Genomic DNA, 23,565 nt, shown 5'->3' with positions numbered 1-23,565 from the left:
GGAATAATCATATGTCAGATATGGTTTTTCCACAAAATAAGTACAATTAACTCAAGAAAATCCTTAAAACACACTTTTATATTTCAAATGTCTAACTGCTAGATACTAGATAGCTCCCTCTTCCACCTGACTAAAGATAAAGTATAGGTACATCTGGACAGAGTGAAGTTTTGCACAATTTTGTACTTGACTTCAGTGTGAGTTGTGTATGTATAATCTAGTTTTTCATCTACTTTTATTTGCTTGGTCGAGGCACAAGATGTTTATTAGGAAATAGTTTTAGCAAATACAATATGTAGCGATTTTGACTGATGTGGCAAGTAACAGCTCCTCAATATTTTAGCTGTATTCATTGCTGTGCTTTTCTTGCTTCATTGTTCAAGCATTATTGCTTTTTAATGTATTTTCTATCACTTTTTGTGTGACTCGGGTGATTTGACACCACACTCTTCCCTCTCAGAGCAGCAAAGTATCTCCACCTTTCAATCCATCTGTATTGATTTCACAACAAAATCCAACAGATTTAAGAAAATTTAGCATTTAATGAGGACACATTTGCATGGTTCCACTGGTAAGTATAGCAAAGAAACAGTCTCGGATACACAGACAAGTGAGTGAAAGTCGTCCCAGTTATTGTACAAAATCTATCAAACATATATGCAGTTCCATTCATATCATCTGGCACCAAAGTATCAACTAGTGAAACAAAGACCCCAGTCTGATTTATGTTATCCATCTGGTCCTTATTTAGGCATAACTTCATGCTATTAGAATTTACAGTCAAAACAGTCTGCTGTTCACTTTAAAACCGCCGTCTCAAAGAACAGACATGGAAGTTTCCTTTTTGTTTCTTGTTTAGTGCTATGAAAAGTAAATAACTCTGAGTTTTCTTAAATAATGACACTAAAATTCAATCCCGTCTGCCTGTGTGCGCTACAGACATTTTGATTTATGTTTAAAAGTTAGGGGCAATCTAAGTCAATAAAATTCTTCCTTATATTTTTGCAGAGCCAATGACAAGTTCAGGAAACGCAGACAGACATTGATTTAGAAACTGTTGTGCAATGTATAACATTTTTTACAGGAGTGAATACACAGTTTGAACTTGAGTCGTGATGACAACCAGCAGGGTCTGACCCAACCCGATGACAAATGCTAGTACAAGACTTTTACATTTGACTTCATCATCACTGTCAAAACATCTGTGTTTCGTGTTGATAAAGTCAAACTTTTCAGCGCCTTCTGAAGGCACGTGAGATTCTCCAAGCGTTGGGTTCCTCGTAGCGGTTGTACAGAGGCTCGAGGCGTTGTTGTTTCTTCTGCTTGCTGAGGCGTGTGGGGTCAGACACTTTGAAGAACGCAGGTGAAAACTCCACCAGCCAGCGAGGGTCGATGGTGGTCACCTCCCGCATGTACTCCTTGGTAGTCAGCACCAACTCGTGGTACACAACCCTGCACAAAAGACAAGAAAGGCAGGACGTTACAAGGCTGTTTTTACATTTGGAAATCGAAAATTTTAAAAAAGGACAGTTTTAAAAGCGGGTTTCTGTCGTACCACTCGGGTTGACGGTTAAACAGAGCGCTGGAGGGATGGATGTAAACCACTTGCTGGTCTATAAGGGTTCGGTAGCCTTCCTGAGGATCCTTTTTGGCAGCATTCCTGAAGAAACCACTGCAGATGGCTTTCTGGACTCGCACTGTGGCTTTGCCACAAGACACAACATCCAATTTATGTCTGAAGAGAAGAAAGCATGTTGGATAATCGCAAGAAACCAGAAAGAACTTTAATGGAATTTCATGCCTTATTGCTAACATGTAATGTGGTTTCGCCCTGTCAATCTTAACATCATGAGTCCATTATACCTGTCCATGATACCCAACATCTGTTTGCGGATATCCTGGGCTCTGCGCAGGGAGCGAGCCTGGATGAAATTCTCATAACACCAGGGGTTGGAGAACTTGTTGTTCTTCCAGGAGTTGTAGACTGCCAGCAGGGTGAGGTGATCACCCTCGGGTTGGTGGAACTTTGCTTTCTTCTGGTCAGCCAAGGCCTGCTTATCCTTTATCACAAAACAAAAAAGAAATAAATTCAGGTACTGTTTATTTGTGGATCATCTGATAAGACACAAGCTCTTCTCTGTCCTGGTCTGGACTCTATTATTATAAAAACTAAAATTCAGGTTGGGAACATTCTTTTTTTTTTTAAAATCATTTTGGTCCGCAAACAAAAATAAACACAGGCTTAACTGTCAAGCTGCTTCTTAAGTTTATTCATAGACACAGAGCAAATTAATACTCATTAAATATCAGTTTATTACTTTCCATGAACTGTGACAAGAAAATCAATGTTGCATCCCCAATTTAAAAAAAAATTGATAAGAAAGCTGCCCACATTCATTTTTAATGTACTCTCTTAGAGATACCTTTGGCCTGTAGAAGACGTTCTGCACAGACAACATTGAAACGATGGTGAGCATCTCTTCACTGCAGCCCAGATGGACGGACATGATCAACATCTTACACAACATTGGCTCCAGAGGGAACTCAGCCATCTACAAGATGCAGAGAGAGAAGAAAAGATGAATACAAGATAAACACAATGGGAGTTGATGCAAAATAGAGGACACAAAGAAGGAGAGGGAAGCGAAGGGCAGAATCAAAAAGATAAAGAAACCACATACTGACCTACACTACACAGTTTATTCAAACTACAAAGTGGGATTACAAGTAGATTCATCATCTTTATCTTTCATTCCTCACCCTTCTACCCAGCCGTGTTAGTAAGCCCTCGTCGTCCAGAGCTCCCAGAGTGTAAAGCTGCTCCATGGCTGTGATCAGAGTCTCCATTGGAGGAGCGTCCATGAAGTCGAAAGACAGGAGGTCATTGATGCCCATAGCCTGAAGGAGAGAACAAAAATATGAGGAATCAGCTGACACAAATGTATTATGTAAATGGATTTAATGAAAACCTGTGCTTTGACAACAAAGCACAAAAGAAATTAAGTTCAGCTGTTTACTAATTACCTTTCAAAGCTAAATAAAACCAGCAGGACAAGCCATAATCTTAAAACTATGACAAATACTGACAAAGTAATTATTCAATGAGATTTTGTGTTTGGGTGTGATTATGTGTGTTGATTAAAGTAACTGTATTTGACTATTAAACTGACACTATACAACAAAGATTTGTCACAGCACCGCCACCAAATGCTTATATACAGACTTGTGACTGCATTTAAATAAACTCCACGCCACACGCAGAATCTTGCACATCACAGAGTTAATTCTAGGACAGGATGAGACTCGGTATTCTGTGTCTTTCAGACTCTCTGTCTGAGCGTCATCTCCAATTCCATACCGGCTCCATTCCTTTGACATCTAAGCTACGTTTCTGACTAATTAGCAGATCATGTCCCTGTGCAAATGAAGAAGCAATGACGGCATGCTGCCTGCAGAGTGTTGGTTTACCTTCAGAGACAGCACGGTGCTGGCCAAGTTGGTTCTCTGGATCTCAGGCACGTTGGTCGTCAGCATCTCGTCTCTGTAAGCTCTCTCCGTGTAAAGCCTGTAACACTTCCCTGGGCCAGTTCTGCCGGCTCGACCTGCCCTCTGCTTGGCCTGAGCCTGAAAAGTTGTATTCAAAACAGAAATTCAGTAAGCTATTCAATTCCCTAAATTACTTATATGTTTAAAGAAACCAACAGGACAAAGGTCAGCAATGCTTTTGTAGATAAAAAGTCTACAATATCAACTACATAACAGTGATACCTGTGAGATGGGAGTCACCACTAGTTGGTCAATGCCAGTCTTAGAGTTGTAGACTTTTTGCTTGACAAAGCCAGGATCCACTACATAGTAGATTCCATCGATGGTCAGAGACGTCTCTGCAATGTTTGTAGCGATGACCACCTAAAAGAAAAAGAATAAAAGCCATGACACATTTGCTGTCAAGTCAAACAGTACAAACACTTAAAAAAAAAAAAACTTACTACCACACTTAATATTTCTAGGACAATTCATACTAAATAATTTCTGTTTACTATAGTAGTGCAACGAGGAGAAACCTGAAACAATCAGATACTAAATATATACCAAACTATATCCTGGACCTGCTTATGGTACAACGCAGCATCAGCATTATTTAATGTCTCTACTGGAATAATGAATAGCTGAGAAAGCTGCTAAGGATGTCAATAATATTGACATCCTTTCTAGAACCAACATATTTTTGGACTAGCATGCTTCAAAAAAAAAAAGAGGCCTTGGTGTATAAATGTATAAAGATGGTAATTAGGCTAAACCTTTGCCATAGACACTTAGAATAAATGTTTACAGTTAAAAGTAGGCACCTTTCTGCTGCCTGGGGGTGCAGGGTCAAAGATTCTGGTCTGCATCTCACTGGGCAGGGCAGAATAGACGGGCAGAATAATCAGTTCAGGAACATCAGGCCCCAGTGACTTCATTCGCTCATACAGGATCTCACAGGCAGTGTCGATCTCTTCCTGTCCGGTCAAAAACACCAAGATGTCACCTAGACAAGGGAGAAGGGACAAAGAATGTTGTTACGGACTAACGTTATGGTCTACTGATGAACAAACCACCTACAGTACCAGTCAAAAGGGAAGGTTGTGTCCAAGCTTTTGATTGGTACTGTATGTGTTTTCAATATCTTAAAACTCTACCTGGAGGTTCAGTCAGATGGATCTGCATGACAGTGATGAGACTGGCATCCAGATAGTCTGTCTCAGGCTCTTTGGTGTAGAGAACCTCAACAGGATAAGTTCTCCCTGGGATGGTGAAGATGGGAGCTTCGTAGAAATACTGAGAGAACTTCACAGCGTCCAGTGTAGCTGATGTCACGATCAGCTTCATGTCTGTGCGTTTCTGTACAGTCTGAGAGAAGAAACAAAGACATATTTCTCTTTTACTGACACAAGTAACAACTTTTTCTTTATTTTTTTCCTCCTCACATCCGTCGTCATCTTGCTTACCTTCTTCAGCAGACCAAAGAGAACATCAGTGTGGATTGTCCTCTCGTGAGCTTCGTCCAACATGATAATGGCATACTGGCCCAATTCAGAGTCGATAAGGCACTCTCTCAACAGCATACCGTCTGTCATGTACTTGATTACTGTCTCAGGGCTGGTGCAGTCCTCAAAACGGATGGTGTAACCCACCTAGGAAAAAAAAAAAGAGATTAAACTCAGTTTCTGATGTCTGGAAATTTTAAAAACTTGATGTTTTGATTGAAGAATACAGTAACAGAAAGAGAAAACTAGTTGTTAGGTTAGGGGGTTAGGTCACTCACCTCCTGTCCTAGACAACAACCGTACTCCTCAGAGACTCTCTTGGCCACTGACATGGCGGCCACACGACGTGGCTGAGTACAGCCAATCTTCCCTCGGGTGGTATAACCTGCCTCCGCCAGGTACTGAGTGATCTGCGTGGTCTTACCGGACCCAGTTTCTCCAATCACAATCAGGATCTGGTTGTCATGAACAGCCTGTGATAGATTTACACAGAGGGAGTGAAAGTTACAAATTGACACCTTTTTGCACTTAGAGGAATAAAGTTATGAGTTATGAGTCTGCGTTGTCTTGTATGCAAATTTAACAAACAAGGCTGAAATCTGGTTATTTATATTTTGCAGCTGTTTCCATTTAGTTACTTTGAGCTCCCATGTGAAACTACAGACTAAATCTTTGGATAATCTCCCTTTGAGTTTTGTTTTTAAACGGTGATGAACCTGAATGAGCTGCTCCTTCAGCTTGTAGATTGGCAGGCTCTCCCTCTGCTCCAGAATAGAGAGCTGGGTCTTCTTTCCATAAGAGGCCTTGTTTCCCCCAAAAGCATGCTTCTTCCACTCTGGAATGTCATTGGGCATCATGCCAATGCCTCTCATGTTGGCTGCAATCTGACGACCATCAGCTGTGAAAGAAGAGTGGAAGTGTGCTTGATAACAAAGAAAAAAACTGTCTCTAATTAGCACTCCAACTAAAATGCCACCAGTGAATAGCTACATCACGGCTAGCTCTGCAGGGTTATGGCAGGATAATGCCCACCCTTGGAAACTGTCTAGACCACCTGGGGCCATGGAGGGCACCCAGACGAACTGAACCATGACATGACTATTCCATCCGGCCAGATAGGGGTCTGCAGGAAGCCAGATAACCATCTCCAGTACTGGCAAGCCTGAGGGGTGCTGTCTGCTGTCATGGAGGAAGTCTAATATGTCTGACTAAGAGTGGGCTGTGGTTTCAATAAAGCTGGGCTAAACACAGACTGCAATCCTAAATGGATTCTGATATTTAAAAGTGCCAAAAGTAAAGATAACAATCTAAATAGATGTGAATCAAATCTTAAGACAGTGGTTAAGATAATCAATATGCTAATTTCATGTTGGCAGATGTTTTTTATGGCGACACACTAATTTGACTAATCTTACTTAAGCGTCCACATCTGTTTGTTAAAAATTACTTAATATGCACAACTAATGGATTTCTAACCGTCTGGCAGCGGGTCGACCCAGTGTTTGTTCAGCCCCATGGGGATGGAGTCCATCTCTGCCTCGCGCGCCGCCTGCTTCAGCTCCCGCCGCTCCTTCGCCAGAGCGCTCTGCATCATGGCTGCCTGGGAGAGGGAGCCATCTGGATTCTACAGACAGTAGGAGGAAGATATATTACATCTTCTAATATTTGTGCCACTGAACATTTCCAAAAGCCATTTAGCCGAATTATAAGTAGACACTGATTTATTAGACATAATTTGACACATGATTGTTCAATAAATATCAGAGACTTAATCAAACTACCGGTCTTAAGTAGTCTTCTTTCAGTTGTTTAGTAAGATGTATCATTCAATATACTGAGATATACTTTACCTTGACAATCTTTACTGGGCTCATGTCCATGCTTTGTTTGGTATGTCCTCTCAGGAACGGGGGTTCCTCTTCAACAAGCTCAATTTCCAAGTCTTCATCTAAATGACAACAAACACAACCAATTAATAAGACTCTCAGCAATATTTCATATGAATGTTTAAACTCTCCAATAAAAAAACAACAGGAATCGCAGAGTTATTAAATGACTGTTTGTGTATAGCTCTTTAGATGAATCAAATATCCAGGAAGTCATCCAATCCAAAAGTAACAAGGTGTCAAGTTTTTCATGTTTTACAAATTTCATCCTGCTTAAGAACATTTTGTATACACATAAGGAAATCTGTATGTGTGTTCTGTTATTTAACCAGCTCTGTGATGGGAGGGCATAACAATTTCTTACCCTCTTCATCATCAACTTTAGGAAGGATTCCTGTCTCATCGTCAAAATCAGGGAACTCCTCTTTGGATAAGACGTTGGCGGCGATCATCTGAGGGGCAAACAAACAACATGAATACCAGCATGTGATAAAATAAGCCTTCACAAAAGGATTCAGTATTTTCCTCAAAGACTCAAACTGAGCTTCTACCATCTTGAATGTGTGCAGGAATCCATAAAAGCCCACCTGTTTGATCTCCCATTTCTCCGGATCAGAAATTTTGGTGAGCCTCTTGCGCTCCAGGGTGTCGTCCTGCTCCAGCTCGGGGGCTTGGCCCAGGTTCAGGTTGCTCGGCCGGTCAGGGTTCCTCATGGTTATCTCCTCTCCTCCATCTGGTCCCACGTTTCTCCTCCTGTTGGGGTTCAGATCTTCACCTGTCTCCTGGTCCACATCCTGACAAAGGAGGTATGTTTTCAATTAAAGGGACAACAGTCTAGCATACGAGGTCATATGACGATAATAACACATGTAGTGTTTTGAAATCTCTCTCGTTGGAGGTAAAGACGGTTTTAATTGCTGGATTAGTTGATAATGTACTGGCTCGAAACATCACCTGCTCAGGTATTGAGATAATTTCAGATTAAATTGAAATGTACACACTTTCTTTGTGTATTTTCCTTTAATTAACTAATTAAAGCACCAACATTGCTATCGAGATCTACATTTTCCACACAAAGAAAACTGGAATATTTCCCCCAAATTTATGTAGAGAACACAGATACATTTAGCTGATATTCGAATTCAGACTTCACACTTTGTTTAGTTAGTTTTTCTTAGTTTTAGGTTTTCTTACCTTCATACTGAGACTGGTCTTCGAGCCAGTGAATGATAGCACCTTGACTTTGACTCTTTGGCCCTTGCTGACAACATCAGCCACATTGGCTACGCGGCCCTCTCTACGCAGCTCTGAAATATGAACCAAACCCTCCCATCGTTTCCTACAAATAGAGAACAACACAGTTGAGTTTACTGGCAGATAACATCACAGGAATGCAGACCTGAACAGTTACATGCAACTTACAGAATTTATGTTTCTGATTGGGACAAAAAAGCTTTTCATCAGTAACCAGTGGGCTAAGCTTCAACTTTATACTGACCTCAGTCCCTCCAGTTGAACGAAGCATCCAAACTGCATGATGCTGGTAACTTTGCCGTTGTAGATGTCGCCGACAGACGGCTCCTCTGGTGGAGGGCGGTCCACATGTTTGTCCTTCCACCGGTCAGAGTCTCTGTCTTGGTCTTTTCTGGGGCTCGGTGAGCGGTCAGTCCAGCGGGAAGATCTGTCCCTTCTCTTGCCGCGGTCTCTGTCTCTATCTCTATCTCTGTCTCTGTGCCGTTCACGGTCTCTGGAGCGAGACCTGGACCTGGAGCGAGATCGAGAACGATGCCGCCTCTTCCTGTCCCTATCTCGGTCTCTGTCCCGATCTCTGTCTCTGTCTCGGTCACGGTCTCTGTGTCGGTCTCTTTCTCTGCTTCTGCTGCGACTTCTGCTGTGACGTCTGCTCTTTTCTGACCTGGAAGATGAGTAGAACAGGTGCATGAAGTTTAAACATCACAGAACCACAGAATTAAAATATAATTAAATTCACACAATAAACTTCACAACAGGACAAACAGTGGACGTGTGTAATTGCTGGTTGTTATATTTCTGTATAACATTTATCTAACAAAGATTCTTTTTCAGGGAGGAAAATAAAAATAAATCTCCTCAGTTGCTTTACCTGCTCTTGCTGCTTTTCGAGTCCGTCCCACTGACACTGGGCATAAACATCTCCAGCTCTTTCATGGCATCAGCTGCTACTTTCACGTCATCTTCGTCTAGTAGTTTCTGAGGAAGGCAAACGAAAACATTCGTAACATGGTACTATTCAACTATCGCTGGATTACATCTTCTTCCTTACTAATATTTTTAGAGCTTCACAGAGGCAGATTCTTCTAAGTTGACTTACAGACTGACTGAGGTTTATAACCACAGACTAATTTCTTTGTGCTACATTATGTTTGAAAAGTTATGTTGTATATGACTCATACCCACAATTTCTCTGCCTTGAATATAAAATAATCTTCATCTGTCTAGCATTGTCATTTTCAGGTTTTTATAGAATTAAGGAAGTGAGAGCAAAGCATAGACAAGAATAACAATAGCAGTGAACTAAGGCGTGTACCTAGTGCACACTATCATACATGATCAGTGGGTTAGTATCAATTGTTAACATTAACTCCTCTCATTCCCTTTGCATGCAGTTCCCTCCTTGTAATAATGTATCTGACAGTTTGGTAATGAAGTAGAATCCAACTTCTAAACTTCTCCCGTAAGAAAAATTGTATTGTGTGGGAGGTGCAGAGTTGCAATGTGCAAAGTGACAACATCCTAAATGTGGGTGTTGTGGATCACAAGTATGCTGCAAATGAAACATGATGTCTCTCTTTAGGTGTGAACAAGATAAGCCTGTTGGCACTACAGGAGGACGAGATACCTACGATTAACGTGTGAAAGCCAAAACACAGAGTCTCATACCTTTGGTGCAGGATCATTTGGTCTACACAGTGCAGGAAACAACTCCTTCAATCTGTCTTTTTCTGTCTTCGGCTTGACCAAAGCTTCAGATGCTGTTGTGAAAAAAAAGGACATTTTAGAGAGTTGAGACTCAGATTATTCTCAAGGGAGAAACAGTGAGGAAACAAAGCCTAAAGTATTATGTAAAGAAAGGACAGATATGTAATAATTAAATGGTACAAACACAGACAATATACAAGTAAATATTACACAGTATTTTAAAGAAACTGTCACTTAGTGTTAAAGCTGCTTTTAACTTTGGTTAAGAGTTGGACCTAAGCAATGCCCTCACCCAGTTTATATCATTATAATATAAACATTAAATACATAAACAATTAACAGAGGAACTGAGTTATATACTGAGCATTTGGTGAACTTTTCTCTGGCAGCAAACACAGTATGTAGACTAAACCGTTGCTTTAGTAGCTGGCATTTCAGTATAGCTGTAATTAAAGTGCCCAGTTAATTCTCAGACAGATGAACATTAACTTACCTTTACTTGTAGACGCCTTGGATGGGGGTCGCATAGTCTGAATGAGCCTGAGCAAATTGCCGATGAGAGAATCCTACAATAAACAAAACAAGACGGATTTGTTTAGTTGCAAAGAAGAAAAAAAAGCTAACTTTTAGCTTTAACCACTTTATGATTAATAATGCGGCTTTAAGCGTTGAACTTACTGTGAATTCGGCTCCATTTTGGAGCAAAAGAGCTTTGAATCCATCAAAGGTCGGTTGTTTTTCAGCAAGGCTGATGACAAATTCAGCTGTAAAGCAAAGAAACAGAGGAGTCACACGTTGATCGAAAAGAAACGAGGCAACAACTGCAGTCATGTTACTACAAGCCCACAAGTCTGGTTTATTTACACTTTGGCTGGAAACAATATTAAAACTACTCGATTTGTTGGACGACGACCTACTTTATCAGAATATCACACTGTTAACAGCGTTTAGCGTCAACAGTTGCTTTTAGCCGACAACAGCTAAGTTAGCATTAGCTAGTTAGCTCACAGTTTTCGGTTACGGAGGCTGTTCTTAGTAACAAAATACACACCTAGATCCTTGTCACTTATTCCCAGATGGTTGTCAAGCTCCGTGCAGACCTTGGACACCAAAGACAAATACTCAAGTTGCGATAGCTCGTCGACACCACCGTCTGCCATTCTTCACGAGTAGTGTTTTGTTCAGACAACACAAACGCCAGCAGACATATTGGATACGAACAACTTCCGTTTCCGCCTACTCCGGAAACACGTTGCTGTTTTCAGTGTCGCCGCGAGATGGCGCTACAACTGTATGGGATTAAATGTGTGTCACAATAATTGAACAAAATCTACATCATCAATCAAACCAAAAAAATTAAATATTGAAAGTGAAAAATAAACTGAAAGCAAAAAAGTGCTCTGATGTAAAACTTCTTATAAAACTATACGAGTGAAACATTGATTAGCCTACAATATTCGCCATTTTTCTTTCACTGATCAAGATTTCTCATTTGTCACCATTTCTTGCTGCTTAATTTTTCAGTTTTGCTGTTGAACTCTTCACTTTCAGTTCAGAATTTTTCATTTTCAGTGGTCTGGAAGTGCAACAAGTAGTATGACTTACCATGAACCTGGACGCAGCCCTGTAACATCCACCCACATGCCCCATGTCTCAAAACTGAAACTGAAAAATTAGACCACAAAAGTGACTGCAAAATTTCAATTGTAAATTTTGCTTTTGAGGTAATTTTTTGCTTTCGATTTACTTTTATTAATTTTCATATTTTTTTCATTTTTGTTTGATGCTTGGGAGATCTTGGTCAATTATTATGACACAAATTTCATCCCAAACATCTCCACCATGGATGCATCTACATGTGGAGTGTTTCCTGTGAGATATGAATTTGTCATATTGAGTTTTGGCAGAAGACTGGTAAGAATCTGTATGTAATACAAGTGACTTATCAAGTCTCTGAGGTTTAACACAAAGTGAAATAAAGATATCCTATGTATTTTATCCTTATTAGGCTCTTTGTCCTTTCTTTGCATTGTGTAGGCTATGCATTGTGTAAATGTTTCATTTCACCATTGTATATTTATATCAGTACATACATAATATCATTCATTACTGTATATTTGAAAAGGCTGTATATACTGTACATAATCACCTACTATATATATACATAAAGTAACATGTCTTTTTTTGCCATTTGATATTTATCTCAGCACTCATTGCACTCACTTCACTTCTTTGCACTATTTGTATCCTGTTTACAGTTCACAGAAACAGTTCCACCTTTATTTAGTCATTTCTTGTGAATATTTGTGAAGATTCTTCTCTTGTTATTTTGTGTAAGTACACTGAGAGCCACTAAAGCGGAGTCAAATTCCTTGTATGCATCAACATACTTGGCCAGTAAAGATGATTCTGATTGTGATTCTTCTGAAAAAGGTGAAAGGCAAAAGAGGTTTTCGGCATCTTACACCTGGCTCTGTTGTGTCCAAATACAGTAACTTAACTCACTTAATGGTTTCTGTTTTCTGTTCTGTAGGCCTGCAGATATAGCCATGGCCATTGGGATGCAGAGCAAAAGCTGCATTATATCTATGCTAGCCTTGCTGAAAGAATTAGTTTCAGTAACTCTGATGGGTTTCAGATATTTTAGATGTACAAAAAGCATGTTGCTCATTCCATTTTGTGTAGATGTGACTCCTGTGATTTTCACTGTATGATCAAAGATATGTGGACAATTGCACTTGGGCTTGTCCAAATGAAGGAAGATCTTAAAGGATAGGTTCACAGTTTTTCAAGTCTGCCTTAAAACAACAGTCAGGTGTCCGTATGAACAGTGAGAGAGGTTTTCCTCGCTGTAATCATTCCTCCTGTTCATACTGGCTGTTAAAAGATCTCCTTCAAATGTGCTTTCAATGTAAGTGATGGAGGCCAAAATCCACAGTGTGGCCACACAGTCATTTAAAAGTTGATGTGAAGCTTATATGAGTTTTTAGCAGTTTGAGTTAGTCATATCAAGTGGATATCTGACACATTTACAGTCTTTTTAGCATCAAATTCACTATTTATGTTTCCTTGGACAGTGTTTCCCTATTAAGCTGCGGTGGAAGTATAGTAACAGAGGGACTTTGGCACTAAAAAGACTGTAACGTTGAAAGATATCTACTCAATTTGACTAATTTGGACAAATGAAAGTTTCATATTTGCTTCAGATTTACTTTTAAATACATTTTTGCACAGAATGAGGACTTTGGATTTTGGTTCCCATCAATTTGGTGTGGAAGTACTTGGCTGGTCTGCACAGAGCCTGAACTTTTACACTATCCAACACCTTCTGAGGGAAGCTGTACCCCAATTTTTCCCAACCTCAGTAATGCTCTTGAGGGAGGAAATATCTGCAACCAGGCACCAAAATCTGTCTTCCTATAATAGTCTGTAGGGACCATGGTTTCAGAGTGTTCAACAATGTTCAACAATCACATATGGGTGCAATATTCAATTGCCCACATACTTTTGGCCATATAGTGTTGTCTGTAGGAGTCATGAGAAACAAAGTGGTGAGCAAAAAAGACTTACTTGATAAAAATAACACAAGACATATGAATTCTGGCTCCTACTGTGCCACACCTAGCTCAGGTTTCTACTACAACTTTATCTTTTGATTTTATCTCAGGCAGTACACAAAGTGTTACTACATGCAGTCATGATTTATGGTTCACAGGTTTTTGACTCATTGGAATTGGATGTGTTTTACTGAAGGAGGAGCGTAGCCCAGTAAATCAAGATTGTATCATACCTGTCACCTTTGGGCTTTGAAAAGAAGTGATAGCAGTCCTCACTGAACTGTTTTCCTATAATTAACACATTCTTGTATGCTCACTGTAGTGTGTCATACACCCATTTGCGGTGCCCTGTCTAGAGTCATTCAATAAAAATGTATGCTTGGCTATTTTTTACACCTTGTATTTGTGCCCACTAAAAACACATTAAACCAAATTAATAAATCAAGACCTCGAATGTCCTACTTAACTATTATTGCAGAAATGGACGAGCGACAGCATATCTGAAGCACAGAATAATGCCTTAACCAATAATCTTTTCATGAGTGATGGCTGTGAAGTGATGTGTGATGTCTGTGTCATTTCCAGAACTTGTGTTGTATGACCTTTAATATCACAGGGTCTTTGATGCGGCCACAACAGTGAATAAAAAGGGGGTACGGGTCAAAAAGGAGAGTCTGGAGTCTCTCTGACTGGACTCTCTTGCACAACCTGAGCCGACTCTCTGGATCAAGCAAAAAAAAAAAAAAAAAAAACTGCTCTAAATCCTTTTCCTGTTGCTCCTTTTGGTTTTGAAGAAGGATATTGAATCAACATATGGTAACAGAGTCTTGTACTACAGCCAATGTCAGGAAAGATGTGCAGCAGTAACACGGTTGTTCAGGCACAAAAAACTGGTGGACCAACTTCATGTAGAGGCAAGAATAGAGAGAATTAAAGTATGTAAGAATATAAATATCTACATGTATTCTAGCTGCATGTCACCATATATCTAAACTGCCCTACTTAAGATCGGGTGTTTGAAGATCCCCAAGGTTCAGAATGTAGGTTACTGGCATGCTCCATGTCTATTATTTAACACAGGAGGTCCACTATGAGTTTTTTCTTTTTTTTCTTAATTATTACATTGTCTTATGTCCTGTAAAATGTAATCCTGTCCACTTTTGTCCCAAAAGATCTCCCTCACAGCAGCAGACTTGGTCCAGTACTGTCAGGACCACAGACGCAGTGACTCTCTGCTTACCAGCTGACTCGTCTAATCCATTCAAAGATAAGAAGACCCGTGCGCTGCTTTGAGTATAGACGACCAGTGCTACTGATGACTAAAACATAACAGACGGCCACATGGACAGATTCTGTATGAGAGTGAAACCGCAGATTTTCTACTGTCAGAGGACTACAAGATAAACCTTTTAGCATAGCAGTTCACCTGCCAGTAGTGAACTTTAACAATTGGACGGTTCAGTACTTTTTCCCCGCAAAGCATCTTCTTTACTTCACCGTTAGGACAGCTCATACTTTAAACCTAAATTAAAGTCAGCGCTAAGCGTAGGTGAGGATCAGATTATAGCTGAGAAGAATTCAACATACAAAAGCTGCACAGATTAAGTAGACAATATGACATTTTATCAACTGTTTTGTCCAATCCAAACAATCTTTATGTTCCACTGTAACTCCCCACGGGGCAGTGAACTAAGACCTTCAGACATTTAATGACATATTTTGTGTCTTTTATTGTTTACATCTGTCAAGTACTATACAAGTTACTTATAGTTAGATTTACACACACACACACACACACACACACACACACACAAACAGTGCTGCTTTGTTGAGGTAGTGGAACAATGCAGGATCAGACATAAAATAAAATACTACTCATTTGCACTGCTGACTGTGTTCCAATAAATAGCTTTACAAATACAATCAAGTGTGTCATTGAGGCTTTTATTTCACTGTGCATGACTAGTAACTGTAATGCTTTTGTCAGTTACTGTAATGGATTCAGTCAGTTTTTGGAGCATGTAAATACTGTGAAGCCTTTAAATGTCTTTAGTTTCCACACCGTTTGAATGTGCTAGACAGACACTTCTTCAAACACAGTGTCTATGAGAGCTTTGAGCACAAAATGGTAAATAAGTACACGGGACAAACACCAGCAATAAACACAATCCCTGTTTTCACACATGTTTTTTGTTTGTAGAAAAATGTCAGACAAGGGGCTCCCTGGTGGCCTGGTGGCCTACTGATTAAGATGCAAACTACATAACCGCTGTGGTTAGATCCCGGCCACAGACGTACACTTTCAACTGTCAAATAAAGGTGATAAATCATCTTTACAAAATGCCAGACAAGAAATTACAAAAAGTTAAAGGGCTTTTGGTTGAAGTTCATGTGAGCTGAACTTTCCAAACCTCACCTCCGCCATAGATTTAGCACTTTTTTAATGAAAAATGAATTGAAAAGTGAATTAGCATTAAACAACTGCAGTGGTTCTAAAAACTCTAGAGACCTTAAGCACAAGTGATACTTTTTAACATCTGTGTTTGGTGGTGCAGCAAAATAAATTAATTTGCCCATGTGTGCAACAAGGGGCTTTATTCTCTTCATTTCCAGACCTACCTCCTAGTGTGCATTTGTTAAGTTACTTCTTACATCTGTCTATGGTGTTGACGGGCATCAGGCTTTGTTGTCTCGCCATAAAGTTTGCTGGTCTTGCTCTTTCATTTTCTGGGCCTCCAGACTTCCACATGGGGGAACATTTCCCCTGTGGCTACAGCAAGTATTCCAGTCTCCAAACTCAGCTGACAGTTGAAGACAAGTGGGTTATGGTTCAGAAGGTGAGGACACAGGGAGAAAAAACATTTCAGAAATGAGGATGAGCCTGAATTAATCAATGACAAATATATTTAAAAACTCAGAAAAACCACAAACTACATCTCCACAGAAACCTGATACTTTCTAACTTTCTTTTCATTGTACAATTTGTTAATTTGCTCTCAAGATAAATGTGTTGTTAAATATAAACTCATCTTTATATAACCTAAGTAATGATATAATCTTCAAAAATGTCCATGCGATGTGGTATAAAGGACTAACCATCCTCACCTTGCAATGCCACCTCCATCCCTTCATCAACAACATATGCAGCCTCCTGCACTGCCACTCCCTCTACAGCACCCAGCTTTCTCTCCCTCTGCTACTGGTTCTCTATCCTGCCCTGCTCTTTGCTGCTGCCTCACTCTTTCCTGTTCTTTATCATCCTCTTGGGTCTCTCTGGCCACAAGGTGTGCTTGACCCGTCCGGCGGCTGATCAGCTGCTCCATCTCCAAGCAAGCAGTGGATCAGTCAAACTCCTCCCTTGGCCCCACTGGAAAGCCAGCTTGGGACCCTATTAGAGCTGCCAAGCGGTGCCGTCCTTGCTCATGTTACTCAATGTATGACATACCTGAAAAAAGGAGGAGGAGGGATTCAAGAAAGTTTCATTCATCATCAAGATATGGCTTAATCGATTATATTAACATATCATTATGAAAGTCTAAGCCAGTTTGATTCTGGAAATCTATACCTGCTTTCCTGTGTTTTAATCAATCAATCAAACTTTATTTGAATAGCACCTTTCATACAGGTTTGTGCAATTCACAGTGCTTCACAGATGACTGACAGGCCAATAATAAGACAGAACAAGTGTAGACAATGAACAGTTAAAATAATTTGCGACACAAGAAATAAAAACGACAAAAATGAAATCAAATAAAAGTTTTAGAAGCTATAATAATAATAAAAATGATATTAAAATAAAGTGAAATAAAAAGTAGATTAAAAATAGATATAACTAGATAAAAAATAGTCAAGGATAACACAAACGGTAAACTCCAAAACAATAAACTTATCTGTGGATCAATGAGTGAGTTTACAATCTAGTCACTGAGGCAACACAAATAGGCAGCAAATTCTGACGCCAAAAGATTTTTTTGGAAGTTATGGGTCAAAAAAACTCTTTAAAAAGAAACTTTGGCAGCACAGTAATGACACACTGAGCCAGAAGGTGTGAGGCAATGTGTGTTACTATCTCCCACAGTAATGACAACAAGCCTTAGCGGCAGGAGAGGAGCTAACATCTGCTGAGGATGTACAACGACCTGGCAGAAGACTGAAAAGAATATAAAGACTTACTTACTTACTTACATATGAACAGCATCTTAATGTAGGGTGAAAGACAGTCTTACCCATGCAGGTCAGGCCTGGAAGCTTCACATATCTGGGTTTTTACAGGGTCAGGAGATGGTCCGCTCTGTTCACCATCTGTCCCTGCCTCAGACATCATCTTTTCTCCTCTCAGTACAATCACTAACCATACCTGCCAACATTGGGTTTTGAAAATAAAGGAGACCATAATTTTTACATTATGAAAAGAATTTCCTCTCTCGGCTCCAGAGATCTAATCACCAGGTGACTGCCTGCTGTAATCTCAGAGCAAAGAAAAGACTGGGTCAACTAGTTCAACAAAGGAAAGTGATGTTGATCAGTTGTTTAAATACCTGGCTGAAAGTGAAACAGCCTGGTGGATAGATCTCTGCATTATGAAGATGAAAAGACAAAGAGGACATCAATTCAGAACTTGCATGAAGGTTCATTAACAAAATGGAAATAAAATGGACGGTTGGTGTGTTTTTTGTGGTTTCTTGGGCACACTTATGTTTCAGTTAACTGACCTAGCTTGCTAGCTAACATCACCTTACAAAACACTTAGTTGATTCCTAACATGTTTTTTTGTCAGGAATGGGAAAATATTCTCCCAAATATTTGAATATTTACAAAGATATTCCTTTTTGTCTTGTTTTTTTCTTGCTGGCGTCTCACCTGTTCCATTGTCCATTTTTCGCGCTGTTTGCTAAATGAACTTTTTTTGTCCTAGGAAGGCGAGATCATGATCCGCCCTACTCTAGTAGCTGTTGGCTGATTGGTTAGTACCTGTTGCCTTCCATCGTTGGGTTTGTTAGGTTTAGGCATGAGGAATGAGATTGGTTAGGGTTAGGGTAAGAATATCAGGGTAAGCCTAGGAAAACAAAAATCACATCCTGGGCTTAGCACCACCCAAAACAATTGTGATTTGTTTAAATACAAACAAGCCAGAGCACCTTTTCCCCTAAAGCAGAACGACAATGGGTGCAGCCAGACCTTTATTCAGCGCTACGTATCTCCACACATCGTTTTAAGTTGAAATTAAGTGTGGAGATGTGCGAAACTACGGACCGACGAAAACAGGGATGGAGATGCTGCTTGCTGCCACCTGCTGGACGGTTGTGGGTATAGCAGGGCATTGCTGGCATATGCAAGTCCATCGATCTAACCAACTTGATTTGGCCAGAATTCTGTATAACTGTAAATAATAAAATAAGTGAAATACGAGAGATTTACGGGGAAATCATGAAATGGGAGCACGGTTGGAAAAGGGGGGTGAAAATATGGGATAAACCCAGGAAAAAACGAGAGAGTTGACATGGCTGCTTTGTATGCGCTGTCAGGGTTATCATAGTGTATTGTGAAGTGTGTGGTGTTTATGTAGGGAGTAGGCTATATGATGGGATAACTCTCCACTCCAGTACATCCTTAACCCCGTGACATTATGGATGCTCTGCACACGCACATGCACACACTTTCCTCTGTCAGTATACACGCTCCCTGATTCTTTCTGTTGGTGTAGTTGCCTCTAAGACCCATTGAATCCTCATTACTCATCCCTAAACACAGATCTTATTAAACAAACAAGTGCAAACCTTTTATAAATGCTTGCATGTATGTCAACCTCTGACCTTTTATAATTTGAAGGAGTTCATCCTTGCATGTTGCATGCTGTGTTGCACTAGATGAGCACTTATCCTCTGTGATCTTTGGTGATTATTTTTGCTGCACTTTGCATTTCTCACATTTCCACTCTCACTTCTTTAAAACATCTTTTATGTCTTCCTTTGTTGACTTAAGCAGTAATGGATTCTCTCAGAAAAGCTTACACCCCAGGAGGTCTTTTCCTTCAGTACTCCCACATGATCCCTTCCAACTCATTGCATGTTTTTCCAAGTATTTTCCCCCCTTGCACTGTTCAAAATAATCTGGAATTTATTTAGCAGTTCGACTTTTGGATACTGTCATAGTAAAAGAAAATACATTTTTACTATGATTCATGAAGTAATTCTAGTGTGAATAAACACCACACATTAATGCAATCCTTTTGCAGCCAAAATTCATATTAAAGTACTGCCAAAAGTTCAGACCTTCTACACTTCATGTCCAAAACTATGTGGACACCTGAATTTTACACTCATATACGGCTGTTGAACATCTCATTCCAAGACGGGCATTAATCTGTTGCTATACCTGCCAAGCCAGCTGGGTGATAAAACTCTGGCTCCCTGTCGGCATTATGATTCATGTGCACAGGGGCATTGACATGTTGAAACGGGAAGTTACCACAGAGTTGGCTGCACAATAGGCCTATTGGCTAAAATAACTCCATGTACATTGTATGCGGTAGCATCAAAGAAATTGCTCAATGTGTTAGGAAAGATGCTTATGTAATTTTTCCTCAATACTTAAATGAGAAGATTTATGCCACTTTCACATCTGTGTGTTCAGTGTGGAGCTAGATCTGGGGACTAATTAGCTTAGCTAAGCATAAAGTTTGCCAGCAGGTGAAAACAGCTACCTGGCTGTCTCTAAAGTTAAAAAAAAACATCTGGCTTCCATTTTCTCTTAAATTTACAGATTAACACAAAGCAGCAGTGACTTACTGGAGAGTTATTGTCACATTGAGGCTGCCAGACAGCCAGTGAAGGTGATGCACATAAGTGCACATAAGATAAAAAAGATGTTTGTCAAGAAATAGTCACACTATATGTAACACCCTCTAAACCACTTTTCATTTCTGTCTGTATGCAGATTAAACATACATGGTACAATGTGAATTAGTGAGCTTTAGAGATGCTGGTTGGACAATTTTCTTTATGCAATGCTGAACGAATAACCTCCTTGCTCAAGCTCAATACTAAATGCACAGACATGAGATGGATACTGATCTAATCTGACTTTCGGGAAAAAAGTGCATAATGCATCTCCCATTCTGTGACCCTAACCTAAACCACGAAAAACAACCCTGCACCCAAAGTACATAATAATATGTGGACATGGCTGTCCATATACTTTTGGCCATATAGTATATTTAGAAGTAACAACAACAGTAGCAATAACAATGTGAAAACAGACTTTAGATCGGGTCTTTAATTAATTTGTTTTCCCTGTCTGTCCATTTACGGACGTTGCTACAGATCCAGCCAATCCTTCCACTGTGCGGTGTAGGCTTCCAAGATCATGTATATATTTTCACTGACGGGGGTGTTTGAGGACAGTTCTTTCACTCTGCCGTCCTCACCTGACCTGATTTGAGAGGAGGCAGGGAAATGTATAGGCAACAGGACGGGGAGCAGGGGGGGGTGTGGGGCTCACACTTAAATAAGAGCCCTCGAAAATGTATACAGAACACATGCTGGATGCACATAGTTGTCCTCGATGTTTTTAATAGTTTATACATGATTTCTATGGTGAGTGGTTATGGTACAAAAGAGGGAGAGATTGTGAGGATTAGAGAGACTGAGAAATAGAGATGAGAAGAGAAAAAAAAAGAGAGCTACTGTTGGAGCTGATCCATGTAAGATTCTTTAGAAGGAGAGAGTGTTTGTACAAGAGAGTGAAAGAGGCGGAGGGGGAGACGGGGGAGAGGTATTAGTAGGCCGTCCTCTCTCCCATGAGTCCCAATAGTTGGATTCGCATTCTTCTCCTCCACTGTCCTGTTAAACACACATGTTCATGTTTGCGTGAAGTTCTTTTTAAATGTTTTTTTTTTTTTTTTTTGAGGTAAAGATCAAAATTCTGCTAGTCTATGCACAATACACCATGTGCTTGTGTAGCTGCGGCTGTGCGCATACGTGTAGCTATGCTTGCGATGTGAGGAAAACCAGAAAAAGCGAGTTGGAAGAAAAAGGGTGTCTGCAAACAGTCTTTGAGATTTGAGCATATACTGCAATTGACAGCACAGCTGACCGCAATGTTCTCCTGCTGCTGAGTGGAAAATTCCTGCTATGACGGAGCATGAAGTGTGTGCGTATGTGTGTGTGTGTGTGTGTGAGAGAGAGAGAGAGAGAGAGAGAGTGAGAGAGAGGGTGTTTGTACACACATGAGAGAGGGAGAGAGAGGAATGGAGGAGGGTGATCCGAGGGGGCTGGGCTATTGTCCAAACAGCTAGCGTGGGATTGGTTGGCAAAAAAGCTGCCTTTGTGAGATCACAGCCCCCACAACAGCTTCCACCCACATGGCGGACTTCATGTGAAAAGATCCACCAATGCCTTCGCCAAACGAACAAAAAACTGTTTGTCCTCTCGGAAGTGCAACCTTCAAGTCGTTCATATCACCTGCTACCCAGACCTAATTATGAGTCAGACTGGACATCTCACTGGCAACTAGCAACTATCTGTTATATACTGTGCAGAAGTGAAGCATGAATCACAGTCTGACTTGCAGTCACTCCTTCATTAACAGAGCAAGTCTTTCAACCGACCATGGTAAAAGTGTAGAGTGTGCAATGACACTGGGAAAGGCTAAAAAATCACACATGGGACAGCCAAAAAAAGTTAGGACTGCGCTAATCAATATTTACACAGTATATTAGCAATGGTTCAAATGATATTGTGAAAGGGGTCGCTCATGGTGACGAACCCACAGAGAATCATCACCCGACTCTGCAGCTCCCCTCAGCTCTGTGGAGCGTTTTAGCGTCTTTCAGCTCATTGTTTTGGTTTTACAACTACCCTGTTTGGTTCAATCTTGGCCTTTTCTAGCAGCATCAGGCAGCTGTTATAAGCAAAAAAAGCTCTGATGCTATATGTATTTGCCTTACATGTTTGTCCATTTTGACTCTGATGGAGACATAGTAGGGTTGAAACGTTGACAAAACCAGACAAAGCAGACAAAGTTAGCAACTAGCTGGTGAACATAGCTGAGCAATTAGCAGCTAAGAAGACAGATATTTCCCTCAGGAGTTGATGGAGACACAAATCAAAGCTAAAAGGAGAGTGGATATTGAATTTAGATTCATTGGGTGACCACAAACATGACTCAAAACGAATGCGATTGCTACTCTGAGTCTGCTTGATGTGAATAGGAAGTGGTTTGCCAAAACATTCACTAAATCCACTTTATAAGGTGATAATGTGTCTGTGTTGAGTTTACAGGTTAATTGACTGAACTCATACATATTTTCATTTCATAATTATCCTCTCAAGTACATCATGGAAATGTGCTTTTTTATTTATTTAATATTTGGCACTTACATTTTGCATGTATACATGACATGTAGTATTATTTTGCATATACTACTGAATGGGTATCGTTGTCTGCATGTATTATTAGGAGGTTTAGGTGCAAACAAAGCTGTATCAAAAGTTGACATTTTGAAGATTGGTTTTCACAGCACAACAATATGCTCTTTATCATTTGACCACCAGGTGGTGATATACTATCAGACTGGACATGTCACCCTCAAGTGACCCTTTATAACCTGGTCCTTCACTACAGACCTTTACTCCACATCATCATTTACAGTATCTTTTGTCACAAGTTACAATCCAGCCTGGCTAATTTCTTGAGAAAGATATCAACAACTGAAAACGGTTCAATCATAAATCCTGTTTTTTTTCCACCTAACAGTGTTTTTGGAAATAAATATTCCTCCATATCTGAGTTTAAGATATCACAGGGGAGCTGGTGAAAGTCTTTACACAATTTGCTGGGCTGCGGGGCTCATAACCTCAATCCAAATTGCCCCAACTTGCAGCAAAAGCATGGATCATAAACCAATGACATGCGGATTTACAAGGTTCATGTAGTGATGCTGATTTTTCTTTCAGCATTTTAGTGAGACAAGACAGACTGAAGCTCACCGAGGGGCGATATCACATCAGCGAAGATCCACTGCATTAGGCTTTTATTTTAACTAAGCGTGGAGACCAACAGCCTTCCCATCTGTGACGACGAATCACTTTGAATTAGCAGTCATTGCCTTGTGACCAGCTGTCTCTCACTGGG

General features: G+C 40.2%; 1 protein-coding gene across 1 annotated transcript; it reads right to left on the bottom strand.

Annotated features, from left to right (window-relative positions):
• Positions 1-1,014: 1,014 nt before the first annotated feature.
• Positions 1,015-11,102, bottom strand: LOC137172410 (ATP-dependent RNA helicase DHX8). The gene is made up of 23 exons (XM_067576823.1): positions 10,926-11,102; positions 10,553-10,638; positions 10,368-10,440; positions 9,836-9,927; positions 9,039-9,145; positions 8,415-8,831; positions 8,111-8,255; positions 7,504-7,710; positions 7,281-7,368; positions 6,881-6,978; positions 6,507-6,654; positions 5,747-5,928; positions 5,309-5,503; positions 4,992-5,177; positions 4,683-4,893; positions 4,350-4,531; positions 3,769-3,909; positions 3,469-3,624; positions 2,761-2,898; positions 2,424-2,552; positions 1,864-2,060; positions 1,556-1,735; positions 1,015-1,452 (listed from the first exon to the last, which is right to left on the bottom strand). Exons 1-23 carry the CDS (start codon positions 11,032-11,034, stop codon positions 1,233-1,235), a joined length of 3,687 nt encoding a protein of 1,228 aa, XP_067432924.1. The 5' UTR covers positions 11,035-11,102; the 3' UTR covers positions 1,015-1,232.
• Positions 11,103-23,565: the final 12,463 nt, after the last annotated feature.

This window comes from Thunnus thynnus, chromosome 20, assembly GCF_963924715.1.
Source record: "Thunnus thynnus chromosome 20, fThuThy2.1, whole genome shotgun sequence".
Lineage (NCBI taxonomy): Eukaryota > Metazoa > Chordata > Actinopteri > Scombriformes > Scombridae > Thunnus > Thunnus thynnus.
The sequence above is the reverse complement of the archived record's forward strand: the minus strand, read 5'-3'. Positions and strand labels throughout refer to the sequence as shown.

Excerpts from the sequence above, each read along its gene's own strand:
- LOC137172410 (XM_067576823.1), bottom strand. The coding sequence starts at position 11,034 with ATGGCAGACGGTGGTGTCGACGAGCTATCGCAACTTGAGTATTTGTCT. Across the intron at positions 10,639-10,925 it reads AATAAGTGACAAGGATCTAG|CTGAATTTGTCATCAGCCTT; the intron begins GTGTGTATTTTG and ends TTTGCTTTACAG. Across the intron at positions 10,441-10,552 it reads AAAATGGAGCCGAATTCACA|GATTCTCTCATCGGCAATTT; the intron begins GTAAGTTCAACG and ends TGTTTATTGTAG.